Source organism: Notechis scutatus, chromosome 6 (genome assembly GCF_049901735.1).
Source record: "Notechis scutatus isolate UNSWTSFEM ecotype Mainland chromosome 6, rNotScu1.2, whole genome shotgun sequence".
Classification (NCBI taxonomy): domain Eukaryota; kingdom Metazoa; phylum Chordata; class Lepidosauria; order Squamata; family Elapidae; genus Notechis; species Notechis scutatus.
In genome coordinates, this window is record NC_142014.1 from 3,636,173 (window position 1) to 3,663,148 (window position 26,976).

Here is a 26,976-nt window from a genome sequence, read left to right on the forward strand (position 1 = left end):
AAATGCCCCGAACACAGTGACAAAATATTGTGTTCTATTCTAATCACCACCAACCAAGGAAAGAATTTGCCTTATGTGTGCTGAGACTTTCAAACGTTTTTAGTTTTAAACATTTGAGCTTTTCACCTCTATAATGCCTTGACTCACCTGTTACAGGTACAGCCTCGACCACAATTGAGCTCCAAATTTATGGCGCTAAGTGAAACATTTGTTGAGTGAGCTTTGCTCCGTTTTACCATCTTTCTTGCCACTGTTGTTTAAGTGAGTAACCCGGTCATTAAGTGAATCTAGCTTCCCCTTCGACCTTGTTTGTCAGAAGGTCGCAAAAGGTGACCCCGAGACACTGCAACCATCGTAAATAGGAGTCAGTTGCCAAGCAAATTTTGATTATATGGCCATGGAGATACTGCAACAGTCGTAAGCATGAAGCATAGTCGTAAGTTACTTTTTCACGTGTCCTTGTAACTTTGAACGGTCACGAAATGAACTTTTGTACATCAAAGACTACCTATATTGATCTTAATGAGTCTTAAGTATCTGGTGGTCAAGCTTAAGACGCCGTTATTTCTCCTGGTTCCTAAATTGATCCATGTTCAAAATTCATTGACTCGTAAGCAAGCTGAGATGCCCCAGTATCCTAGCCTGTCATAGTAGTCCCATCAAAGCTGACTTTAACCGAGTTTGGGATCGCATAATCGATGCATATCTGGCATGCTTTGATTTCTCAGTGGGGTCAAAAATTTCATGTGTTTTCCTCAAAGCTGGAGGAGGCATCTTTTCCTAATTTCACGAAGGCCAAAGAGAGATCCTTTGGTCCAGAGCTCTTTCCCAGCATCACTGAATTAACTCAGATTAACAGATTGGGAAGGGAACTTGTAGGTCATCTAGTCCAACCCCCTGCCCAAACAGGAGACCCTACACCATTTCTGACAAGAGTCCAGTCTCTTCTTGAAAGTCTCAAGTGATGAAGCTCCCACAACTTTCAAGGGCAACTTTTGTTCTATGGGTTGATTAGTCTCACTGTCGGGAAATTCCTCCTTATTTCCAGGTTGAATCTCTCCTTGTTCAGTTTCCATCCATTATTTCTTGTCTGGACTTCGGGTGCCTTGGAGAATAGCTTGACCCCCTCCCCCTCTGTGGGGCAGCCCCTTAAACTCCAAATTGTTTAGCCAAATCTTGATTATTTGGAAACACCACAAAGTTCCTGTATTTATTTATTTATTTATTCGTTCATTCTTTGTTCTAACGAATGGATGAATAAAGTTGTTGGAAAGTTCCCGGAAGGGAAACCTGTGGAAACAAAAGCCACCACTCCATTTTTTAAACGGAACAAAGACTATTAACATCGACCGATGATACTGAATTTAAAAAAAATATATTAAAGGGAAGAAGGAAATGATTTTATCAGCCATTCAAAAAGAATTCGCTATTTGCTCTGTGATAAGGGAATCATAATTTCCGCATTCTTTCATTTCTTTGATGGTAGGCCATGTGTGTGTGTGTGTGTGTGTGTGTGTGTGTGTGTGTGTGTGTGTAGAGAGAGAGAGGGGGGGGCAATCTAGCAGCAATGTTTCAGCATAGTAGCACCTGCAGATTGAGAAGATCAAATTCAGAATAAAATATTTGTCTCCGCACCAAGTTTAAATGAGGAAGACTTTTTAAAATGTTTGTAACCGAGGTTCTTGTTGCTACATTGCTTTACTTGGGATATTCTCCTTTATGTTTTAATAAACCAATAAGATCTCCAAGCTACTTTGCATGGGGGAAACAATCTCTATTTCCAATGTAATTATTGCACTGGAGTGTTACTTGTCTTCGTGTTCTCTAAATAGCCATAAATGAGATCCCATCTTGGTTTAAAATGTGCGTAGAATCCCTTTGGTCAGAAGAGTAAATTGTTCTGAGCGCTACAACCCTGAATTGTCTGCGAAAATGAAATGTTCTTGTATAGGAAGTAGAAACAAATTTAAGCAAATTTTTACATTTGCATACATCTCGATGCTTAGTTAACTTAGTTTCGGCTGCCTCTCTACCTGGGGCAGACAGGTAATGTTCTCTGTGACGTTTTGACTGAGGCAAGAAATAGAGAGGCAGGAAAAGAGGGGACTATGGGACCAACTCTACACCCCTCAGCCATGGGTGGGGTCTTCAGAGAGAGCCCATAGCAACACGACAGAGAAGCGGCATATGAAAAGGATTAAAAGCGATGTATTTCCTATGGTTATTGATTGAAAATGGCAGCTTGATGGAACGTTTCGCTTCAGAGAAGCTGCTCTTAGTTCCTTGTAAACAATAGCCCTGGGAGGAATTTGGGAGTTGCAATTCCCTCTGGGTTGATTCTGTGCAGAAAATTTGAGAGGCGGATTCCGAATGAGTTGGTACAACAGCTACTGAATTGCTCACTGCTCCCCTTCTGTGAGCATTCCCCCCTCCCAAAGTCGTGAGTGCTTCACTTGTAGGGTTAACAATAATTCCCCCAAGGCAGTGTTCTAGGACCAACTCTCTTCATACTCTACATAAATGACCTCTGTGATCATATTAAGAGCAACTGAGTTCTCTTCGCTGATGATGTAAAGCTGTTCAATACCACAGACAATACTGCTACCCTACAAAAAGATCTTGACTATGTATCAGAATGGTCAAACAAATGGCAACTTCAAATCTCAACAAATAAATGCTCTGTCTTACATATTGGCAAAAAAAAAAATCAGAAAATACAATACAGGCTGAATAGTCAAGACCTTGTTGATTATCCAAACTCTGTCAAGGATCTTGGAGTATTCATCTCTGATGATCTAAGTGCTAGAGCCCACTGTAACTACATAGCCAAAAAGGCATTAAGAGTTGTTAACCTCATCCTATGTAGCTTTTTCTCTGGTAATATCACACTACTAACTAGAACATACAAAACAGACCTAGAAAACCTTGAATTACACCGTCTTCTGTCTGATCTAAGTATGGTATATAAAATCATACATTGCAATGACTTACCTGTCAATGAATACTTCAGTTCCAACCATAACAATACAAGAGCAAACAATAGATACAAACTCAAGGTAAACCGCACCAAACTTGATTGCAGGAAATACGACTGCAGCAACAGAGTGGTCAATGTTTGGAATACCCTACCTGGCTCTGTGGTTTCTTCCCCAAACCCCAAAAACTTTAACCTTAGACTGACTACTATTGACCTCACCCCTTTCCTAAGAGGTCTGTAGGGGGCGTGCATAAGCGCACCAAGTGCCTACTGTCCCTGTCCTATTGTTTCTTTTATTTTTCTTATATGTACCCATTTCATGTATTCATAACTATGTATATACTTATACTTATTATCTTGTAAGTGATTGACAAATAAATAAATGTATGGAGAGAGAAAAAACAATCTTTAGAAGAGAATATTTGTAGCTCAGGTTTGAATTGGGGGAAGGCTCCCTGTTGCTCTCTGACCTTGGTGGTTTTCTTGCAGACGTTTCATGACCCAACTAGGGAATGTCATCAGTGCTAGAAGGGTGTTGGGTTTGCGGAGAGGAGGAAGAGGAGGAGGAGGAGGAAAAAGAGGAGGAGGAGGAAGAGGAGGACTGTGGGGTCCTTGGGGCATTCAGAATTTGGTAGTTTTCTTGCAGGCATTTCATGACCCAACTAGGGAACGTCATCAGTGCTAGAAGGGAAGGGGAGTTTGATGCTTTCAAGGTTATTAGCACTGAGGATGTTACTTAGTTGGGTAATGAAATGTCTGCATTAAAATCCCCAAGCTCAGAAAGCACCAAGGACCCCAATCTGTGGAAATAACTTTGCCGCCTTTTCTCAGGGTGAATGATAGGCTCATGGGGTGAAGGGATTAAAAATCTAAAAAGCCACCTGATTTTACTTTTGCTCAAGATTTTACTTATGCGAAGGCGATCCTTCTGCCCTTTCCTTTGCTTAACAAAACAGGTTGGCCATAATTTCCTTAATTTATTAAAAGCCAGAACTCTTTCTGTGTCTTCTAGATCCCGTAAGTGAGACCTGGGAGTCACCTCAGCTACCAAGGACTATCATGGCTGAACCAGATTACATAGACGAAGACAATCCTGAACTAATTAAGCCTCAGAAACTCATTAATCCTGTAAAAACATCCCGGAACCATCAAGATCTTCATCGAGAACTGCGCATGAATCAGAAAAGGTAAGAGGCAAAGACCTAAAAATCCTTTTTCTTTTTAGTTAATAAGGAATAAGGAGTCTACTTATTAGACTCGCTCCCTTAATCCAACTATCCAATGGCTGGGCTGCAATCCACGGTTAAGTAGATTTTTGCTTACAGTTAGTCCTTAACTTATCACCATTCATTCAGTGTCCATTGGAAGTTACGACGCATTGAAAGAAGTGACTTACAACTGGTCGGTACACTTATGATCAAAATTCAGGTGCTTGGCATGTATTTAACAATGGTTGCACTGTCCCCGAATCATGTGGTCGCCATTTGAAATCTTCTCAGCCACTTCCCACAAGCAAGAGCCACGGTGGCGCAGTGGTTAGAGCGCAGTAATTGCAGGCTACTTCTGCTGACTGCCGGCTGCCTGCAATTTGTCCGTTCGAATCCCACCAGACTCAAGGTTGACTCAGCCTTCCATCCTTCAGAGGTGGGTAAAATGAGGACCCAGATTGTTGGGGGCAACAGGCTGACTCTGTAAACCACTTAGAGAGGGGCTGCAAAGCCATGTGAAGCGGTATATAAGTAAGTGCTATTGCTATTGCTTTGCTCTTCCTTTCCTTTCCTTTCCTTTCCTTTCCTTTCCTTTCCTTTCCTTTCCTTTCCTTTCCTTTCCCTTCCCTTCCCTTCCCTTCCCTTCCCTTCCCTTCCCTTCCCTTCCTTCTCAGATTGCTGGGGACAAGAGGCTGACTCCGTAAATCACTTTAGAGAGGGCTGTAAAGCACTGTGAAGAGGTATATAAGTCTAAGGGTTATTGCTATGGCTATTGCTAAAATGCGTGGGGGAAAGCTGGATTTGCTTACTTAATGGTTGTTTTAAGTGATTCACTTAATGACCATAGGAAAAAAGGTCTCGTGCTGAATGCCTCATTCAGTGGTAAAAGTTCCAGTCGAAATTTTGATCATAAGTCAAGGACTAACTGTATTATTTTCCACAGAGAAAATAATGTCACTTGACTATCTAAGGCTGTTAAAACTCTTACTACCATCCCAGAGTCGAGCAAACCTTAAACCCACAATATTAATCATCTTCACCAAAATCTAATTGTAACCTTCATTTCATGGGATAATTAATTACATCCCAAAGCTGTAAGAAGCTCATTAGTTTTTAAGGCGCCAGTGAATCTTTATTTTCTTAAAAATCTGTCACAGACGGCTTCTTCCGAAGTTGGATTGATAGCAATCTCTCCTGCTTAATGTGAGGATTTTATTATTTATGTTAAGAAAGGCAATCTTGGAATAAAAATAGAATATAGGTATTCCAAGGGGAGGAAGAAAAGAATAGAAATTTGTATCATTTCCCTCTTGTCTTTTTATAAATTAGTCCCACGAGGAGGGGATAGTGTGAACTTGGGTTAGGTGAAGCTCATCTTAAATAAAGTTTTTATCTGTGGAAGCATCCAAAATATCTGACTACCCTTTTCCATGGAGAGAGTAACCCTGTAAACAAGACCACCGTGATAAGGAAAACCATGACATGGTGAGAAAAATCAATAACATGATCTTTTGAAGAACTCTCCTTGGTTTATAAAATATCTAATTGTGGATATTACAACATTTTTATTTTGGATTAGAGACAGAACATTATTTTTCTCTTGTTATTGTGAAGGGAGCAAATCAAAGACTTGGATCTGTACTTGGATCAGGACGAAAATTTAATTTTTCTTAAAAGCAACTCGATGCATTTATTCAGTGTAGAGAATTTATAGCTTTTAGCTTGGTTGCTGGTTCTCATTGCTGGAAATGGCAAGGCGTTTTTTTTTTTTTTTTTTTAAAAAACCATCTGCTTGCTTGAAAGCAAAAGGGAATAAAGCTTCCAATATCAAGCTGTGAATATTTAATTTCTGTGCAATCAAGTCCCACTTTTTATTCTGCATTTGAATTCTGCCCTCCAGGGTGACAGCTTCCTCTAGTGCCTGCCAAAAATATCTTATCATAGCTGCGTATCAAGCCCAGCAATTCATCTTTTTTTTAAAAAATAAACGATAGTGCGGTGAGCCGAACGCTAATTTAAACCAGGGTTTCTCAGCTTCAGCGAATTTAAACCCCAGGAGCGTCCTTCTTGTCCCCATGACCACCAATGGAATCATCTTCTGAGTTGTCCTTCAGCCTTTTCTGCCCTTGAAAATGGATTAATCCCTGCCTTGCACAGAACAAGCTTCCAACTAGGAGAAGCTAGAAGAGTCGTGTCTTCCTCCCCTCTTCCTGTCCTACCTGCTGGAATGTTTAAGAAGCTAATCCTGGGACCTTTTATCCTCTATTTGCAATGATGGGCAACCTCCATTGGCTGGTCCTGTTGCTAACATCTGGATGGTTCATCCTAGACTGCACAACCACTTAATATATTGTGGGGTGGCAGTTCTGTTAGGGATAACATTGTTTACCCTAACTGGTTTGGGTAAAAATAATAAATATGGTATCATGGTTTGTTAGTTAAAGTGTGTGTAACTTTAACAGCAAGAATGTAATTAAGGGTGTGGTTGTAAAAGCACTATATATAAAGCGAGGCAAATGCAGCTCTCTCTCTCTCTGGCTTACTGATCCCTAATTACTGGATGGATTGATGACTGCGTTCTTGTAGGAGTATTGATTTTTCTCAACGGAGAGAAGATAAGATTGGACTGATTTATTGTAAGTGAACTGACATTGGCTATTCAACACGGACTTTTGCAAATAGAGTATCCCCGACAAGACTTGACTGAAATGATATATGACTAATGGACCGTTATTTGACTATGCTATAATTCTTAAATGGAATAAACAATATTTTTGATAGCACAAGCGTATCTGTATTTTTACTGCGTGTTAACTAGAAAACTTATCTCACACATTTACCTGTCTGCTTACCTGACTTCGCTGCACGTTCTGTTTAGTTTGTTTTCCTTAACACCCGTTGGGGAATCCAGGCTTAACAAGTTCATTAGCATGGGTCAAAATAATCAGCGATACAGGGTAGATTGGAGGTCTGGCTAGAGTGTTAAAATTGTATTGCTTTATTTGTTTTAATCACAGCTAAATAATGCTGAGAGGGCCAAGAATGGTATCACCTCTATTCAGGAAAAGCATTTGCTGACTTTCCATCATTATATGTTGCACTCCCGCGCCATCTAGCGAACTAATCCTGGAGCTACTCCAATAAGATACACAGCAGTCCTGATCTAAGGGGACTTTTAAAGCTTTGGGATCTTATGAAAGTTGCTTTCCGGCTTGCAATTTTTTTTTGCCTCTCTCTCTCTGTGCTGAGGGAGAATTTCAGACTAGAAATCATTTGTCATTTGGTAGCCAGGTTATGTCTGGGCAATATTGGCTTTCCAGCAACTGCATTTAACTTGACGCGCTCAGCCTCAAAAAAGGCAAAGTAATGAAATGCATAAGCTGCACACAGAGGTGACTTTGCAAGGCCTTGTATTTCCTCCAGTTGGAGCGAAAAGATGACCCAACACCAAATCAGAAAGTGAGCTGGCTCTCAGGTTGCTTTCCCTTTGGTTTCACTCTACGGTTTCATCTTTTTTTTAAAAAAAAAAAACAACCTTTACTTGTCTAATTCCTATTGCATTTGTCTAAATGGGTCTGAAAAGTGGCAGATCGATTTTTTTCTATTGTAGCAATGGTATTTTTCCCCGATTTCTTGTCCCCCAAAGCCTTACTGGTGATCCTATTTATTACGTCTTAAATCCTAATTTAAAAGTAGATTTTTTAGGAGCAGGAGGAGAAAGTGAGCCTTGGGGGAAGGTTTTTCTAAATAATAATCTCTAGAAGACCACAGTCTTGGGACTCGGATACTAGGTTTTAAGATGCTAGAAAACTTCATCTAGTTGAAAACCTTATATCCTAAATTATGAAAGTCATATACGCTGAAGTAGAAGGGAAAATATACAAGATAGGTTTAGGAAAAAAACTATATATTGGAAATAAATTTTAATACAATATTGATTTTTTTTTAAAAAAACTCCATTTTCCTATGGCCGTCATCTTTGAAGAACTTTTGCCCTTCTAATATGAAACGTGGAGAAGACTTTCCAAGATCAATGGTAATGGACTGTCATTTGTCAGAAATGATGTAGGGTCTCCTGCTTAGGCAGTGGGTTGGACTAGATGACCTACAAGGTCCCTTCCAACTTTGAGTATCTGAAGATAGGTGCATGAACGAAAAAACTAGAAATCGTTTTTCTTCCCAGAAAACTGTGGTTTGTTTGTTTTTTAAACTAAATGTAGGAGCCGTTGCATTTGCACCACTGACTTTTCTTTTGGATGCATGCTGCTCTCTGGCAACATGGGGGCGAATGCATGGCGTCCATTTTAGCTCACCTTCTCGTCTTTTCCTCTTCTTCTCTTGCCAAGGGGCCTCGCTCCCCAGAACAAGCCAGAGCTTCAGAAAGTGATGGAGAGACGAAAAAGGGACCAGGTTTTCAAGCAGAAGGAAGAGGAGGCCCAGAAGAAGAAGTCAGACTTGGAAATCGAGCTTCTCAAGCGACAACAGAAATTGGAACAAGTAAGAGGGGAGAGAAGGGGTATCATCGGTCAGTGGTGGGATTCAAATTGTTTTACTATCAGTTCTGTGGGCGTAGTTTTGTGGGCGTGGCTTGGTGGGTGTGGCAGGGGAAGGATATACTGCAAAATCCCCCTTCCCTCCCCACCCCACTAACCTGCTTTCCAGCTCCGTTCTCCTGTGCAGGGCAACCAAAGGAGACCCAGCCGATCCAGCTGGGATTCAATGGGAGGTGGAGAATAGATGGGGTTGGCGGGGCCAGTCAGAGGTGGGACTGGCCGGTTCTCCAAACTACTTAAAATTTCCGCTACCGGTTCTCCAGAACCTGTCAGAACCGGCTCAGTACCACCTCTTTGTAGCTCTTCTCTGCACTCTTTCTAGAGTCTCAACATCTTTCTTACATTGTGACAACCAAAACTGGATGCAGGATTCCAAGGGTGGCCTTATCAAGGCCTTATCAAGTGGTATCAACACTTCACGTGATCTTGATTCTATCCCTCTGTTTATGCAGCCTAGGACTGTGTTGGCTTTTTTGGCAGCCGCTGCATACAGCTGGCTCCTATTTCAATGGTTGTTCAGTAGGACTCCGAGATCCTTATCGCAGTTACTACTCTGTCTTCCCTTTGGGTTTTGAAAGAATTTTGAGCTATTTTGAGGTCTCCGATTCCTTCCTTCCTTCCTTATGGATCCGACTCCTGGAGAGACGGAAAAGACCATCTCTACCTAAAATCTACCTGTCTATCTTTTCTTTCTAGCTTGAACTTGAGAAGCAGAAGATCCAGGAGGAACAAGAAAACGCGCCTGAATTTGTCAAGGTGAAAGGCAACTTGAGAAGAACGGCCCAGGAATCCTCAGAGGCTCCCAACTCCTAGAGGACGAAACTTCTTCTAAGACTTGAAGCTGCAGCTCCGGTGGGCCTTGGGGGGGAAGGACTTCTGCAAGGCACCTGTGCCCCGGAGTGGACGCAAAACATGGTCAATACAAGGTCAATTTCTAGATCCTGTTTTGAAAGGACGACGGCTTAGAAGTCCAAACTTGCCAGTAATAATACGAAGATCAGAGGGTAAACAAGCAGCCTGCTTTTTCCTATCCAAGATAAGATGGGAAACCTATTTAGAGGAGCTGGGTTGCTTGTTTACTCCTGATCGTGCTTACGTGGGCATCTCAGGCTAGTATGTCTGCATTTTGTTTCCCTTCTCCTTATTCCTACTTTGTGGAATTCTGCTATGCAGAAGAAAAACAAGAACAAAGTGCTTTGAGACCACTTTTTGAGTTATATTCTGGGTGGAAACTTGGCTTCAGGAATGGAGCTGGCCACTCAGATATTTTGTGTAAATAGAAAGTCCTTTAGACTTGAAGCTGGATTTCCCCCCATCTATCTCTAAGTAGGCAGGACGGACCGCCACAGCTCTGAGGAAGGAAGGAAGAGAGACAAATGCAATATTCCCGGTCATTAGTTGGCTAAAATATATTCTCAACCACTTCTGGGTCTGTAAGGAAATGGATATTTTTGCAATTCAACAAATAGTGTGACTAAACTCTCTTTTTTTCCCCCTCTCTCCAACCCAACCTTGCTAACAATGTTGTATTCTTTATCATTGATTCCTCTGACAAATGCCGTGGTTGCTAGGTCTACATTGCAGCTGATGTTTACTTGCAACAGGATTTCCAAAACTATATATTTGGATTTCTGATTCTCACCTGTTTTGCTTCTGACCCCGAGTTTGCAAACATTTTATGGGTCAGCCTGAGAACTTAAAAGTCAAAGAAGAAGCAACAAATCCTAAAAATGCATTCTGGTGCATCGTTTCTCATGTAGATTTATTACTTTCTTTTAAGATTAACAAACCCAGGCAAGTTTGGAATAATATTGTCAGAGCTTGACCAGGGAGTTTTTTTTTTTAAATGAAATTTTCTTTATTTTCTTTCTTCTCCATGAAATCCAGTTGCATTTCCACCTGGAGGGAAGCCCATTAATGCCAGAGAAACTTACTTCTTGACAAATGGAAATCAGATTGTAGATTAATTTTATCTCGATATATATATATATCATTTTCAATTGTCCACCATCCAATTCTTATCTCATTCCTGTTTTCAACTAGTAAGAATTCCAGTGAGCGGCCGGGACAAAAAAATATGGATTTCCAGGAAAAAATCTTAGGCTGGGACTTTCCTCCAACAGTCCTGAGCTCCAATTTGTCCAGTGGCATCTCTAGTAGAGGAGTCAAAAAAAATTCAAGATGGCAGCCGTGACCGAAGCCCCTCCCTCCTTTTTTGCATGGGACCAAAGGAGCACAGCGCTGATCACATCGTTTCAGCCGCCATTTTGAATTTTTAAAAACTCTCTCCCCCCCCCCCCCACCAAACAATCCTGAATTGGCTCCAAGATTTTGTCCAATGTTCCTGATGGATTCAACCATCTTTTAAAATGACCTCTTGATCGCTGATCCTTTGTAAGAATTCAGAGAGCAAGCCATAGTTTCCTATAGATTTTTTTTTTTTTTTGGAAACTTCAGGAAATCCAGCTCCTTGCTGGCTGAGTTTTGTGGGGTGTTGATGGGATTTTAATACAGTCCATCAGGAAAACATAATTTGGGAATGCTAAGCCTCTTAGGTCATCCGTGACACTTGATACCAAGGTGGTATTTTATTTTATTTTATTTTTTAAAAAAACCTTCGTTTTAGAAAACCACTGAACCTTGGACCCATGCATTGCGGAAACAAAGCGAACCTGGATAGGGAGAACTTCTAACAAGGGTGACCAGGGTAGCCTAACCTTGATTTTAGTTGTCACACGTGTGTGTTGCTTCTTGCACTTGTTCGTTGGGGTATATGGATGGCCGGGAACCCTCTAAGCTAGCTCTCTTTCGTGATCACAATAGGTAGGTAGAAAATTAGCAGTACAAAAATAACTCCTTTATATAGGGCCAGGTCTATTTCATGTTCCTGTTACAGCCAAGCAAAATCCTTTACATCAGTTGATGACGTATTTCATCTTTGCTGAAGACATTAAAAATATGCAAAACTCTTTCAGCCCCATTTCTTGCGACTGACAGCAAACAATCTTTGGGGTGAAGTTTCCCAAGCTTCCTGCATTCCGGATTTTGCAAATAAAAAAATCACATTATCCATCCCAGCCCGTGAGAAAAAAAAGGGTTTCTGGGAGATATCACTTACTTCTAATTTAAACCTTGACACAAGTTACTTTTATCACTGACTTGGATTTATAGGGTTGTGTCTTTTTTAGAATGACACATTTAAAGGGCTTGAGAGAATGTGTGTGTGTGTGTGTGTGTCCTGGTGGATGGCTTTGCCACATGAAGGGGGAATGGGAGAGCTTCACTTTTGAGAAGGTGAGTTGCCACACCGACAGGTGACCAATTCCAGCTTTAATTTCTTCTTTTGGGACCAGAGGGGATGAGATTGTATGCCATTAACCACTAACTTTCCCCTTCTCTACATGAACTTGGGTCACTGCAGCAAGAGTTTAGAGGTGGTGGGAACGCTGCTAGCACTGTGGATTTTCTTCCGGGAAAGGATTTACTTGCCTTAATGGATCCACCCACTCCTGTGTCTTTCTCAAGCTGTGCCATTTAATCCACCCCTTCAAGTTCTAGACATTCCACTTCCATAGCCACCTTCTGGCTCAGTGGGCATCAAGGAATTCACAACATAATCCCCAAGGAGTGTTTGACCCCCTAGTCCTTTGCATATTGGAGTCTTCTTCAACTTCCTTGAAACTGAATGAACGTAAATTTGCTCCTGCTTTAGTGATGAATAAAATCAACTGAATTTTTTAAAGAGGTTTCCTAAAACAACGGAAAAATTTGATTTGCAGAACACCAGTCGTAGGGAAAAGGGTAGGAAACGGTGTTCCTCTAGCAGGGTGTAATATTTTGGGGGTCATCGAAGACCACTGCGAAAATTTATATTTCTGTTTTGCACAGGAATCCAGAATTTTGTTTTGAGTCGCTACGACAACACCCAAACCATCAGTGTAACCTTAAGCCAACTTTTGACAAACACTTTTTGGCATTGTTCTGCACTCTTTATTATCCGTCAAGATTGTGATGACGGCTTTCCCATATTTTTTTTTCAGAAGCGTCCCTGGATATCTTCCGCTGAGCTATTTTAATTTAAAAGTGATATTGTCTCCTTTTAGAAATGTTGTCTTTTTGAATGTTTTTAAAAGAGGTGTTAGCTGGTTAACGTGGCAAGTTAGCGTTGCCTCCCAATGCTCTAGGTTAGGCGATTCTTTCATGTCTTTACTTGTTTCCCAGTGTACATATATAAATATGAAAAAGGGAGCCTTAAGGGGATTTGTTTTCATAATTTAATATTTTTTGTATTTTGCTCTTGCCTACTTGTTTTTAACAAAGTGTTACGAAAATGAGGGTGGAATTCTTAGAACCAAAGTTACTACTTAATAAAAATGTATTACATGCTTGGAATATGCAGTGGTGTGATGGTGTGGCCTCCATCTCTGTGGTGTCTAATCTTTTGTCACTTTAAACTGTATTATTATTATTATTATTTGCTCTTCTAATGGGAAATGATTTCCGAATCTTGTGCACAAGCAAGGAGCCACCGTTAAGCAACATATTGTGTTTTTTAAATAAAAATTATTTCATTACTTCCAAAATGGTTAAAGCATGGCAACTAGAACAAAGTTTGTTAATCTGAGGTTAACCAACAAGTCATTTCATCAGTCAAAATAAAAATTGGGGGGAATGCTTTTTGACTGATGAATTTAGACTGGAGAGCCACTTGTCTGAAATGATACAGGGCCGTGATGGCCAACCCAGCTCAGCTCCACCGTGCATGCGCACACACCTCCTGCCAGCCATGCAACCCACGTTACTCCCTTCTCCTTTCCTCCCTGTATGCCCTAGGATGAAGAGGGGGTGGGCCTGGGTCTTCCTCCGAATTCCCTCTCCCTTGCTCTACCTCTCCCCTGCTCTGCCCAGCTGGATTTTGCCCTTCCCCAGTTTCTTCCACAGCCAACGGAGCCACACTCCCACTCCCTGTCAGCTGCGCGGCCTCCCCCTCCGAATCAGATTCCAACAGGGGCATGACACTAGCGTTTCATGACCCAACTAGGTTACTTGGTGCTAGAAGGGAGGAGGGTTTGTGGGGTGAGGAGGGTGAGGAGGACTGTGAAGTCTTTAATACTCTCTCTGAGTTTGGTGGTTTTCTTGGAGACATTTCATGACCCAACTAGATGGCATCATCAGTGCTACAAGGGAGTGGGGTTTATTTCTAATTCTGGCCGTAGGTCATGGACTAGCTATATCTGCAACCACCAGGACTAGAAGCATGCATAACTATTAAAAATTAATTGCCCCATCCAAGTATATCTCATCTGCAACCACGAAGCATGAAATGTTTGTCCTTAAAGCGGCTGAATATTAGTAAGATTTTAAAGGGCTTCGTGAAAATCATTTGAGGCTGCAAGTTGTATCCCTTGCAATTTAGCTGGCTACAATAGGATGATGATTAGAACATCTTCAAGAATCTGGTTTTGCCTGCCAATCTTGTAAAATTCCATGCTTCCATCCTGGATATTTTTCCTTGTACAGGATGTTGCATTTAATGCTGACCTAAACATTCCTTCAGGTGCTGATTTAAAATTGAACAAGAGGGTTTCGGATGGAGAGACCAATCTAAAAAAAAAAGGTTGCACCAAGCTTTTTTCAAGTATGTGTGCGAGTATAAAATGTGCAAGACAATCAGAAATTGAAATATGGGACTTGTGTTCTCAGATTGTCGTCTTAACAACTCTCAAGGCTGTTTTCTGTTTCCCTTTTCAAATGACAAGACAAAATAATATGTTCAAAGGGGACAATATTTTGCTTCTGGCAACTGTTCTATTAATATGGACAAGTTTTGCACCATGTTTTAAAAATTAGAACAGTTAGGTTCAGTATTCCTCAAATATAGGTCAACTCATGCCAGCATGTAATCTTGTTTTACAGATACAAAATAAAATTAAGTCTTCCCCAAACCCATCTCTCTCTCTCTCTCTCTCTCTCTCTCTCTCTCTCTCTCTCTCTCTCTCTCTCTCCCCCTCTCTCCCTCCCTCCCTCCCTCTCTAAAAAAATCCTATCTGATCCTAAATGGTTTTGCTTGTGATGTTGCTTGTACAAAGTCTTCAGATGGCGCCCACCAATCTTATTAATATGAACAATTAAAAACACAATCTAAGACAGTCAGAATTTTGTGAAATGGTGCCATTTTCTCAAGATCTCTTGTTCTTGAAGAACGATATGCAGTATGACAAATTGTAATTGTTTAAAAATGTGCAGCAGTAACACTGGGATTTGCTGAGATGCTGTCTGATCCTAGAGGAGATGAATTCAGATCCCACTGTAGGCACGAAAGCCAGCTAGGTGACTTTGAGCCAATCACCAGGAAACAGTGACTTCTAGTCCTGCCTTAGGCATGAAAGCTGGCTGGGTGATTTAGGGCCTATCACCAGGAGTCTGTGAACTCTAGTTCCACCTTGGACATAAAAGCCAGCTACGTGACTTTGGTCTCCTTCCTTTGAGCTCAGTTGTGGTTGTAACTCAGGGACTACCCTGTACAAGCCAGCCAACCAAGCGGAATAAATAGGTGAACTTTTAGCTAACCAACATATGCAGGAAACGCACCACAGTAGTAATGGGGGATTTTTAACTACCCTGACATCAACTGGGAGACAAATTCTGGATCAAATGGGAGATCAAACAGATTCCTGATCAACCTAGCTAACTTCCATCACCCAAAAGGTAGAGGTGGCAACTAGGATAACTATACTGGACCTTATTCTTACCAACTGAGAAGAAGTGATAGAGGGAATTGAAGTCACAAGAACTTTAGGGGAGAGTGACCATGTCATATTAGGATTCAATATAACAAAACATAATCAAACCAGTGTTTTAGATTTTAAAAGAGCTGATTTTAACCAACTCAGAACTTGGGAAGGATCCCATGGGTGAAAAATGTTAAAGGGGAAATCAATTCAAGAAGCTTGGCAAACTCTGAAAAAAATATGATTATAAAAGCCCAGCCTAGTTCAGTGCCACTTCTGGAGAAGAGGGATCATTAACGTAAGTGTGAAGGCTATGGCTGAAAAGTGTAAGATGGCCTTTACGGTTCTCCCGTACCAAGAGAAAGGAAGAGGGAATGAGAAACCATTGTGGGATTAGTTTATTAACCATGCCTAGGAAGATATTTCTCCTAATTCAGATTGAAAGGGAAGGAGAAGAGAGAGAGAAAACATTTGCGCAGTGCAACGTAGCTGTATAAAGAGCAGGGATGGGCAAACCAAGTTTTGTTTCTAGCCCCCGAGGCTTAGATGGAATACAAATCTTTGTAATAAAATGTTTCATAAAGTGAATTGATTTGAATTATGAATGACTCGCATAAGTGTGGAGTTGAAGGTTGATTGCTGAAGGTGATAAGAGCAGAACATGATGAAATGAAAGCAGGCAGCCAAATTAATGGGATGTTTAATAAATGGTTCTACACCTACCAGGGAGAATGTGAAGAACGTTCTCGTGTTGTCTTGATTGAAAACGTTTCTTTCTGCAAAAAGAAATGTGAGAAGTTAGAAAAACAAAACAAAAGAAATATATGAATTGGGGGGGGGGCAGCCAACACAGCCCTAACGCTGCATTAATAGAAGGATAGAATCAAGATCATGTGAAATGTTAATACCACTTTATAATGCCTTGGTAAGACCACACTTGGAATATTACATCCAGTTTTGGTCACCACACTATAAAAAAAGATGTTGAGACTCCGGAAAGAGTGCAGAGAAGAGCAACCAGGATGATGAGGGGACTGGAGGCTAAAATATATGAAGAATGGTTGCAGGAACTGGGCCTGGCTAGTGTAGTGAGGAGAAGGACCAGGGGAGACAGGATGGCAGTCTTCCAATATTTGAGGGGCTGCCACAGAGAGGAGGGGGTCCACTATTCTCCAAAGCCCCAGAAGGCAGGACAAGAAGCAACAGATGGAAACTAATCAAGGAGAGAACCAACCTAGAACTCAGGAGAAATTTCCTAACAGGGAGGACAATTAACCAATGGAACAGCTTGCCTTCAGAAGTTGTGGAGGCTTTTAAGAAGAGACTGGACAGCCACTTTGTCTGAAATGGTATAGGGTCTCCTGCTTGAACAGGGGGTTGGACTAGAAGACCTCAAATGGTCCCTTCCAACTCTGTTATTCTGATATTGAACACAATTGTAGTTTGCAAGGATCAAAAATATAGGGAGATATAGTGGAGTCTATTCATGTAAAGTCGATTTGGCTAAATTTTCTTTATCTCACATCTTTAATTTTGTTGTCTGATGGCCTCTGATTTAATTTCGGTGCTGTGTATAACATCGTTTGTCCCAAGGGTGAATGGGATACAAAAACCACAATGAGCCGTTGCAAGGGAACGCTGTTAGCCTTCAGCCCACTTCTGTCGACTGTTTTAATTGCATGCAGTGTCCCAATTGGGCCTACACTGCTCCAAGTGAGAGTTGCTACAAATTCGAAAGTTATGAAATGAGGAGAAAGGAGATGCCTGGCTTCGGGCAAACCATAGCCTTCGTGCATTTATGGCGCATGAAGTCTTCGCATTGCTCCTGCCAGAGGAACAGAAGAAGATCACTTAAACCACAAATATTAGAATGTGCAGAAATTGAATAGATTAAACACTTGCAATTAAAGAGAAGGAGCAAACTGGATATCTCCAGATATGGGAACTGTTTTATCGATGTCTAGAGAAAAAAATATGAAAGCTAGAAATAACTAATTGGCTAGTGAAATATAGAAAATATGTTAATAGAACTGAACATGTTAAGAAGAGGAGTGTTATAGTAATAGAAATATGTATATCAATAAGATAAGAATAGAGAATTAATATTAAAACAATGAATATGGTTGTAAAATTTAACTGTTGTTGCACAAAATATTTGTACCCATATGACACAACATTAAATGAAAGATAAATCGTATGTATTTTAAATAAACTTAATAAAAAAACCAAAACCATATCCAGAATATTGATTTGCAATCCTATTTCCCCGCAGTAAATTCTTTTGCTGGCAGTTTTGTTCGGGGTGAATCCTCTTAGCTGTTGTTTATCTGCTGAACTTTCCAAGCATGAAAATCTCATGGGATACTTTTGGCGAAATGGGATGGTTTGACATCCAAAGTGAACACAACGAACGGGGTTAAGGTTGCCTTATTTTCCAAAGGTGGCACCCACCAGGACCAAACCTCACATCTTATATTTGTTTCTCAGACAAAGCTGATGGAAGAGTCCAATGTTTGCCTCCCCAGTTGTTTTGAGCCTTGGGGGTTCATTGCTGTAATTATTTTGGTTATGGGTACGAGGCAGGGGTGGGATTCAACCAGTGTAACAACCGGTTCAGTGAGTGTGCACTTTGCGCGCGCACACAGCATTTGCAACTCACCTTCTGCTGCAACCCCTGTGTGTAAAACAGCTGATGCGCGGCAATCCACTGTGCCATGTTTAGCAGCTGAGCTGGAAAACCCGGAAATAGAGCACAGATTAGAGGCGGGTCGATGGGCCCAACAGCCGATTGTTGGAGTGAACCAGTTCGCTCACAGCTGATCTTTGGAGCTATCGGTTCAGTCAAACTGACCCAAACCGGTAGAATCCCACCCCTGGTAAAAGGTCCCGCTATGTGGCGGTAGAGCTTTTAAGGGAATGGGGTACCTTGACAGCTGGCTCAAGAGACTATTTTTTAAAAGAAATTCCCTCCCAATTACAGCTGCCCATGTGGATATTGAGCAGATGCTAAATAAGGAGCACAATTTAAACATGTTAAAGATCCCTTTTCCCTCAACATCCAGCTGTCTCCTCTTCAGAGCATTCTTGCAAATTTCGGTGCAAACAGATTTGATTTTAAATTTCCTGGGCTAATGGCAGATTAGGAAGGAGCTGCTAATCAGATACCAGGCATCTCTGAATGGTGTAATGTGGTTCTTTGCTTCAGGAAAGTAACAGGAGAAACATTTTCTATCAAGGCAATAAACTGAATTTTGCATTCTGTTCAGCAAAGTTTATTTACAACAAGCCATGTATAACGATCAATCTAACAATTTAGACCGAGCCAGTGTGATCTAGCAGGGTATAACCAGGAGACTGGGAGTTTTAGTTCTGCCTTAGGGAAGAAAACAAACAAACAACTGGATGACTTTAGGCCACTCCCTCTCTCAGTCCAACCTGCCTCACAGGGTTGTTGTGGAAAAAATATTGTTTTTCATTTTTATTGTTTTTTTAATTTTAATTTTTTTTCTATACTGTGTTTTTTTTAATTGTTTGCAAGCTGCCTAGAGTCGCTGTGAGCGAGTCGGCGCAGATATAAAATTTCCAGATAAATAAATAAATAAATCCAATGGGAAGTTTTTTTTAGCTTTGTTATTTAATTCCATTCAACAAAATTTAGGAAAAGGATAGGAAAAAAAAACATTTAATAGTTGTGGCTCTGAAAAATAGCATTTGAGACAGCAGAATCTTGATTGCAAGTCCTTTTATTTCTATTTGGAAATGGCTTCTGCACTTTGTGCTTGAGGTGGGGGAAAAAAAACCCAAAACTTTGATTTTAGTTTTTTACCGATGAGATAGATTTGTTGTTAGTTGGCTAGTTTAAACCATTAGGTAAAATTAAAAAGTTGAAAGTTTGATGTTAAGGCTTTAATTCTACTGCACCAAAGGGAGTCAGAAATCAATGCCTTTCCTTTCTTTCTTTTCCCCCTTTTCTTTCCTCCCCTTTTCTCTTCCCTTTTTCCTTCCCTGTTTTTCCTATCATTTACTTTGTTATTTTCTTTGTGCGCTACGTTATAAGCTGATAAAATTGTTATATAAAAAAGAGAGAGAGATAGCAGAATCCAGAATGCTCTTTGTCCCTCAGTCCCTTTTCCCCTGGAAAACCCCACCAGCAGCTACAGAGAAATGATGATTTCTCAAGTGATGGATCGTGAGGGACAGTTCTCAATCTCCATAATCAGAAACATAATTCTGTTTAAATTACCTGACAAATTACCAGTTCACCCCATACAACCTGCTGTGATAATCTGAAAAGATACGTGGGAGACAAGATGAAAGTTTTAATTGAAAGGAATGGGGGGGAAACCTAATTACAGAGATAAGAAGAATTTGAAGAGACTGATTCCTCAGTTTTCATGTTATCAGCCCTGCCAGGACGCATTAAGTTTGAGGGGATCTCAACAATGGTGGAATTCAAAATATCCCATGGCAGGGCTCGCCAACCTTTTGGACCTCAGGGACCACCAAATTCATAATTTTAAATCCCGCAGAGCAGAGACCCTGGGAAAATCCCCAAAAAGTCTGCAGGAAAATTCCCCACCCCATTTTCCTACTGATTGATTGCTCTTTATTTGGGATCGCAGGATACCGTCTCCAGCTCCATTCTCAGGGGGGAGAGAGAGAGAGAGAGAGAGAGAGAGAGAGAGAGAGAGAGAGACTTTTGGCTTTGTGCAAGGAAAGCAGCAGAAGCAGCAAGTCTTTCTTTCTCTCCCCCAAACTCCGCCAGAAATTTGTCTTTGTGAGACTTGTCATGCTAGCACAGCCTCTTGGAGCTGGATGCCTTGCAGGGTCCCAAAGACTCATTTCTGGCAGAGTTTGGGGGAGAGAAAGAAAGACTTTTGCTGCTTTCCTTGTGTGCAGAAGAAGAGAAGCAGAAGAAGAAAGAAAGAAGCGGAAAGAAGCAGCCTGGTGGCCAGGCCAGGTGCATGGGGCGAGTGGGGCAAGTTCCCCCTCCACCCTTTCCCCCCTCCCCTCACTAGCTCATGTTGTTCGCAATGCAAGCGACACAAACCTTGTGTTCCCGTGGAACATGTGGGCGGCACAGCCTTGTGTTCCTGCGCAGCCTGGATTAATTGCTTTGGGGGAGACATTTCTCTGTGGACCACCAAAATGTTCTCGTGGACCACCAGTGGTCCCCAGCCTACTGGTTGGTGACCACTGTTTTACGGCACTACCGGTGCTGCCGGCACATGGAGCATTCTAAAACGGGGAAATTTTAAGCATGGAAACTTACCTTACCATCAGCGCTGGTGAGTAAAAGACTGAGGCGTGGCAATCCACTCTGCCGCATGTATCAGCTGAGCTGCAAACAAAGGAAATATAGGACACGAACGGGCAGGGGTGGGTGGACGGGGCCAACTGCTGACTGGCACTACCAGATCACTACAACCAGTGCAAACCGGCAGCATCCCACCCCTGGATCTCAGTTTGTCTCTTGGCCAAAAGACAGTTTGGGAGATTAATCTGATTGTCGGAATCATCCCTGCTGAACGTACAGGTTGCATGGTGTGCTGACCTGGAGTGTAACACAAATGTAAAAAAATCCAAAACGTAACTAAATGTCCTTTAATGCCTCCAACTTGGCCCCACTGTTCAATAATTCTCAGTTGGAGATAAAATGTATTCAAAAATGGTCTTAAAAAGAAAGCAATACAGTCCGAACTCAATGAGCAGATAGAGGTGAAATAAAAAACCAAAACAAACTACAATGAAGGAATTTCCACAACGGACAAGGATAAGTAATTACCAAATTCAAGGAGATAACAAGGTACAGTCTGTTGGAAGATTGACAACTAAGATAACTTCAGCCCAGAATAAAACACGCTTTGCTTCTGGCAATGCTGTGTTGTAACTCTCTTATATACTATTCTCCCCAGATGCAACCAATGAGGGGGATCATGGCCGCTTCCTCTCTCATAAGCCATGTTGTTTCCTTCTCCGTTCCTCCCTGCGTGTCCTAGGATGGATAGGGGAGGGGCCTGGTTCTTCCTCTGACTGCTCAGCCGGCCTCTGCCCTTCCCCAGCCTCCTCCACAACCTTCGGAGACACACCTCCACTCTGTTGGCTGTTCCTTCTCTCCCTCAGAGTCCGACTCTACCAAGGGCATGACATGTGGGATCAGTGAGAGAGAATTGGTAGGTAGTCCTGGATTCACAACAGTTCATTTAGTGAGTGTTTCAAAGTTACAACAGCACTGGAAAAAATGGATTTATGACTCTTTTCCACACTTGGGAACTTCACAGCAGCCTCCCAGGGTTACGTGATAAAAATTCAGATGTGACTGGTTCACATTTATGATGGCTGCGGCATCCCCCAGGGTCACATGATCCCCTTTTGTGACCTTCTGACCCACAAAGTTCCAATGGGGAAGCCAGGCTCACTTAACAACTGAGCTGCTAACTTAAGAATTGCAGTGATTGTAAGCAAGAAAAAAATGGTTATACGTCACTTTTTTCAGTTTCCCTTGTTACTGCAAACTGTCATTAAATAGCTGTAAAGTTGAGGAGTGCCTGCATTTGAAACAATTTCCGTGTACTTTTCATGCTTCTTGCAAATATTTGTGTGTGTATTTTTTTTTTTGAAGTGTTCACTCTGGATTAAGGGTTCGTTGATTTTATAAGCCTCAAGAACTTCAGTTTAGTGCAAACCCTTGTTCTTCTAGGTCATTAATGGCGAATCTTTTTCTTGTAGTGTGCCGAAAGCACGCATGTGTGTGCGCATGCCGGCACCCGCAATGCAATGCGCCCTGCCCCCCTGCACATGTGCGTGCAACACCCCCCCTTTACCTGCGCTGCGCATGCGTGTGCCTCCCAGCTGATTTTCGGCTCGTTTGAGGCCATTTTCGCCCTTCCGGAGGTTCGAGGGAAGCCTCCGCAGCCTCGGGAGGCCGAAAAATGGGCCTTCGGGAAATACCGGAAGTGCCCATTTTCAGCCTCCAGAGATCCTCTGGAGCCTAGGGAGGCCATTTTTGAGGAAATACCGGAAGTGCCCATTTTCAGCCTCCAGAGATCCTCTGGAGCCTAGGGAGGCCATTTTTGAGGAAATACCGGAAGTGCCCATTTTCAGCCTCCAGAGATCCTCTGGAGCCTAGGGGAGGCCATTTTTGAGGAAATACCGGAAGTGCCCATTTTCAGCCTCCAGAGATCCTCTGGAGCCTAGGGGAGGCCATTTTTGAGGAAATACCGGAAGTGCTGAAACGGGCCCCATTTTCGGCCTCCTGAGGCTGCAGAGGCTTCCCTCAAGCCTCTGGAAGGCCAAAAACTGACTCAAATGGGCTGAAAATCAGTTAGGAGGTGTGTGCATGCACAAGGCGGGTAAATTTGTGCATGCCATAGGTTCCTCCTCATGGTTCTAGGTAATACATTTATTTAAGTATCTGTTTATTCTTTCAAAAAAATGACCTATTTCCTCTATTTTCTCGAAATCAAATGCCCTTACAGCTTGCTTGGAAAACGAAAGGCCAGTTGAGAAAGTCCATTGCTTCCAATAGGATCTGGGGTCCTTGAATCTGAGTCAGGGGCCACTCTGGGCTTGTTGATCCCCCAGGAGAAATTGGACCGCTTGATGGATTTTTATTGAGATTTCCTTGATATAAATCACCATGGCAACCAAACAGGTGCCGCGGCTGGCAATCGGCAACAGTTGTCTGCCTTCATGTGACGCAAATAACAGAATCGAGGGCCGGGCAGCTTTGGAGAAATGCAGGCTTAATTACGGCTTATTTCAGCAGGGTAGAAGGAGAGAGAGAGAGAGAGAGACAGAGAGAGAATCTTTGATTTCTTTGTTCTTCTTGTAGTTGTTCTGGAAGATAATTGCTTCTTTCTTTGAGCCACTCAAGGGGAAAATGTTCTTTGTATGTATACAAGACTGGCTGTCCTCTTAAAAGGAGGAATGTGTTCATTTTAATCAAGGTTTCTTGCTTGGTTAAAGAAATCAGCCCTGCGAGACTTTGAAAGATTTGCTCGTCACACATTCGGGATTTTTGAAGCAAAATTAATTTTCAAACTACAAGCAATCCTGGACTTACACCCATATATTCCATTGCTGAGCAAGGCAGGTATTAAGTCAGAGGTGGGTGTTCAGCCGGTTTGGACCAGTTCTGGAGAACCGGAAGCGGAAATTTTAAGTAGTTTGGAGAACCGGCCAATCCCACCTCTGACTGACCCTGCCCTCATCTATTCTCCGCCTCCCATTGAGTCCCAGCTGATTGGCTGGGTCTCCTTTGGTTGCCCTGCACAGGAGAACGGAGCTGGAAAGCAGGTTAGTGGGGTGGGGAGGGAAGGGGGATTTTGCAGTATATCCTTCCCCTGCCACACCCACCAAGCTATGCCACCAAGCCACACCCACAGAACCAGTTAAATTTTTTTGAATCCCATCCCTGTATTAAGTTAATTTTGCCCCCTTTTATGACCTTTCTTGCCACCGTCATTAAGTGAATCACCATAGTTGATAAGTTTAGTAAGATGGCTGTTCAATGAATCCGGCTTCCCTGTTGATTTCGCTTGTCAGAAGCTTGCAAAAAGGGAATCTCGTGATTCTCCTCAGGACACTGCGACCGTCATAAATATGAGTCAGTTGCCAAATGCCTGAATTTTGATTGTATGACCGTGGGAATGCTGCAATGGTGGTTAAGTGTCAAAACTGGTCCTAAGTCACTTTTGTTCAATGCTGTTGTAACTTTGAATGGTCACTAAATGAAAAAAAAAAATTCCCCAATTGTACGTGAACAAAAATTCAGGGTGATCACATTGGAGGCTGCAATCCCATCTGAATTATCAGGTCAGCCAGGAAAGATGGACAGAACAGCGATCCATCTCTTGTCCGTCCTCCCGTGTTTCACATTTCCCATCTTTCTTGGCTGCCAATCAACTAATAGCTTTGCTGGATCGAGGCCAAGTGACAGAAATCCAGCGATGTCCATCCAGATGTTTCTTGACAAGTACACCAGTCAGACCAGATGGAAACAGCTCTGCTTACCTGCCTGCACGCCAGCTGCCAACCCTTCATTATTAGTTTAGCAAATTTGCACCTTCCAGATTGAAGCCGCCTGTTTTATCTTTCAATTTTGTTCCCTGGTTGTTATCATTTCCACCTAGTGCTGCTGCCTGACTCCAATCAACTCTAAGTGTCAGGAAGCAAAAAAAAATATTAATCCTAATCTAAATCTGGTAGTAAACAGATGGCAGAGTTGGTCAACACAATGTAGCCCATATCCATTAAGAGCAGGGGTGGGATTCAAACATCCCAACAAACGGTTCTCCGCCCGGTTGCTGGGTGGGTGTGGCCATGGTAGGCGTGGCCTACCAGAACTTCCGGGAGGGCCTCAGAGTCCGGAGGCTTCCCTCGGGCCTCTGGGAGGGTGAAAACGGCCTTCCCCAGCTCCGGAGGCCCTCTGGAAGCCGGAAACAGGCCCATTTCTGGACTTCCAGAACTTCCAGTTCGGCCCATTTTTTGTCCTCCCAGAGCCTCCGCGCGGACCTTGCCCTTACTTACTTGCATCCAAAACAGGCCGTGTGGAGACTCCTGGGACGGGAGGGGCAGGGTGGGAGGGGCCAGCCAGTCAGCTCAACTACCAGTTCAGCATACCAGATGCAAATTTAATGTCTGGTTCACCCAAACCGGCCCAAACCGGCTGAATCCCACCGCTGATTAAGACTCTGCAACCTTCGAAGCCCAAAGTCTGGGAAAGACCTCAGACTTTAAGGCTCTCTGGGGTGCTATAAGTGTGGGAACCACCCCAATGTGAATGGGAACTTCATTTTGGTCCTACATCACTTCCTAAGTCCTGATAATTGATGGTATTTGATCAAAGCAAGCTGGACCATGCCAATCTTGAAAGAATGAACTGTCTGGGCCAATCCTGTGAGAGATCGGTGACTATTTTGAGTAGCTTTTTCTCCGGTAATATTGTACTACTAACTAGAGCATACAAAACATTTGCTAGACCAATTCTCGAATACAACTCATCTGTCTGGAACCTGTATATCGGACATTAATACAATTGAGAGAGTCCAGAGATATTTCATGAGAAGAGTCCTCCACTCCTCTACTCACAACAGAATACCTTATGTTTCCAGACTTGAAATTTTAGGCTTAGACAACTTAGAACTACGCAGTCTTCTGTCTGACCTAAGCGTAATACATAAAATTATCCATTGCAATGTCCTACCCATCAATGACTACTTCGGCTTCAACTTCAACATTACACGAGTACACAATAGATACAAACTCAGGGTAAACCGCACCAAACTTGATTGCAGGAAATACGACTTCAGCCACAGAGTGGTCAATGCCTGGAACGTCCTACCTGACTCTGTGGTTTCTTCCCCAAACCCCCAAACACTTCTGTTGAGGTAATTCCCTGTTAGGAGAATGAGCGCATACAGGGAGACGTATTTGAGAGAAGTGTTTGAATAATACACACACAGTGCACAGATACACTGTACAGTAAATGTAGGTTTTTACTTCCAGAAAGGTTTAAGCAAAGTCCAAAATAAGCAATCCAAAGTCATTCACAAGTAAATCAGTCAGTTTTCAATCCAGGGATAATCCAAATATCAAATTCCAGTATCATAAACAGTTCAGTATCAGACTTACATCAAATCCAGTAATATCAGTCAATTAGAAGAAATGGAGCAACGGCAATACTTTCCAACAGAAGGAAACAGAGATACACTCACACTCTCTTCTGAGACTAAGACTAAAACAATCCAGGTTTCTGGCTCCATCTTATGGCCCTTTGAAAAACCACACCCAATTGCAGTTTTTGCAATCTCTTAAAGACATAGTACGAAAATGTTTATCCTGGTTTATATATTTCTAACCCAAATACCTGTTAGGTGACTTATATTCCTAACATTCTCCCCTTTTGGGTAAGATAATATATACAACTTTACATTCTAAGTCCATAATCTTCACAGCTAGCTTTATGCTTTATGGAGCCTTGGGCCTTTGTAAAATGATCTGCTACATTGTTTTCTGACATACAATATTCTAGCTTAATCATCTTACTTTGCACACATTGTCTCACATTTAAATATCTTATATCTGTGTGTTTCGTTCTTGTTTTAACAGCAATATTTGAAGCCATCTGTATTGCTGATTGGTTGTCTTCGTAAACAACAATAGGATCTTTTACATCAATTCACATATCAATTAATAATTGCTTATACAAAACTAAATTTGTACATAGTAAAGACAAACATGAGAATTCAGCCTCCATTGCTGACAAACTTAGATGCTTCTGTGTAATAGATCTCCATCAATGCTTTTCCCCATAATACAGCAGTACCCGATGTAGATTTTCGTGTATTTATGTCTGTAGCAAAATTTGCATCAGCATATGCAGTCAAATTCAGTTCATCTTTTGGCTCCAAATACAATGCATAGTGCATTGTTTGTTTCAGATATCTTAACACACGTTTAGCAGCTTGCCAGTGCCTTTCAGTTGGCTCAGCGTTAAATCTCGC

General features: G+C 42.0%; 1 protein-coding gene across 3 annotated transcripts in view; it reads left to right on the forward strand.

Moving 5' to 3' along the window:
* Nucleotides 1–10,740, forward strand: part of FAM107B (family with sequence similarity 107 member B) — a 64,326-nt gene extending 53,586 nt beyond the window's left edge. For 2 of the 3 annotated variants that reach the window (XM_087969195.1, XM_026688874.2), the window contains exons 2-4: nt 3,990–4,164; nt 8,532–8,682; nt 9,435–9,700. In XM_087969195.1, coding sequence (XP_087825321.1) covers nt 4,037–4,164; nt 8,532–8,682; nt 9,435–9,551 — 396 coding nt within the window. In that variant the 5' untranslated portion in view covers nt 3,990–4,036 and the 3' untranslated portion in view covers nt 9,552–9,700. Of the gene's footprint in view, nt 1–3,989; nt 4,165–8,531; nt 8,683–9,434 lie in introns of all 3 variants that reach the window. The other variant, XM_087969194.1, reaches the window with a different exon arrangement.
* The last annotated feature ends 16,236 nt before the right edge of the window (nt 10,741–26,976 follow it).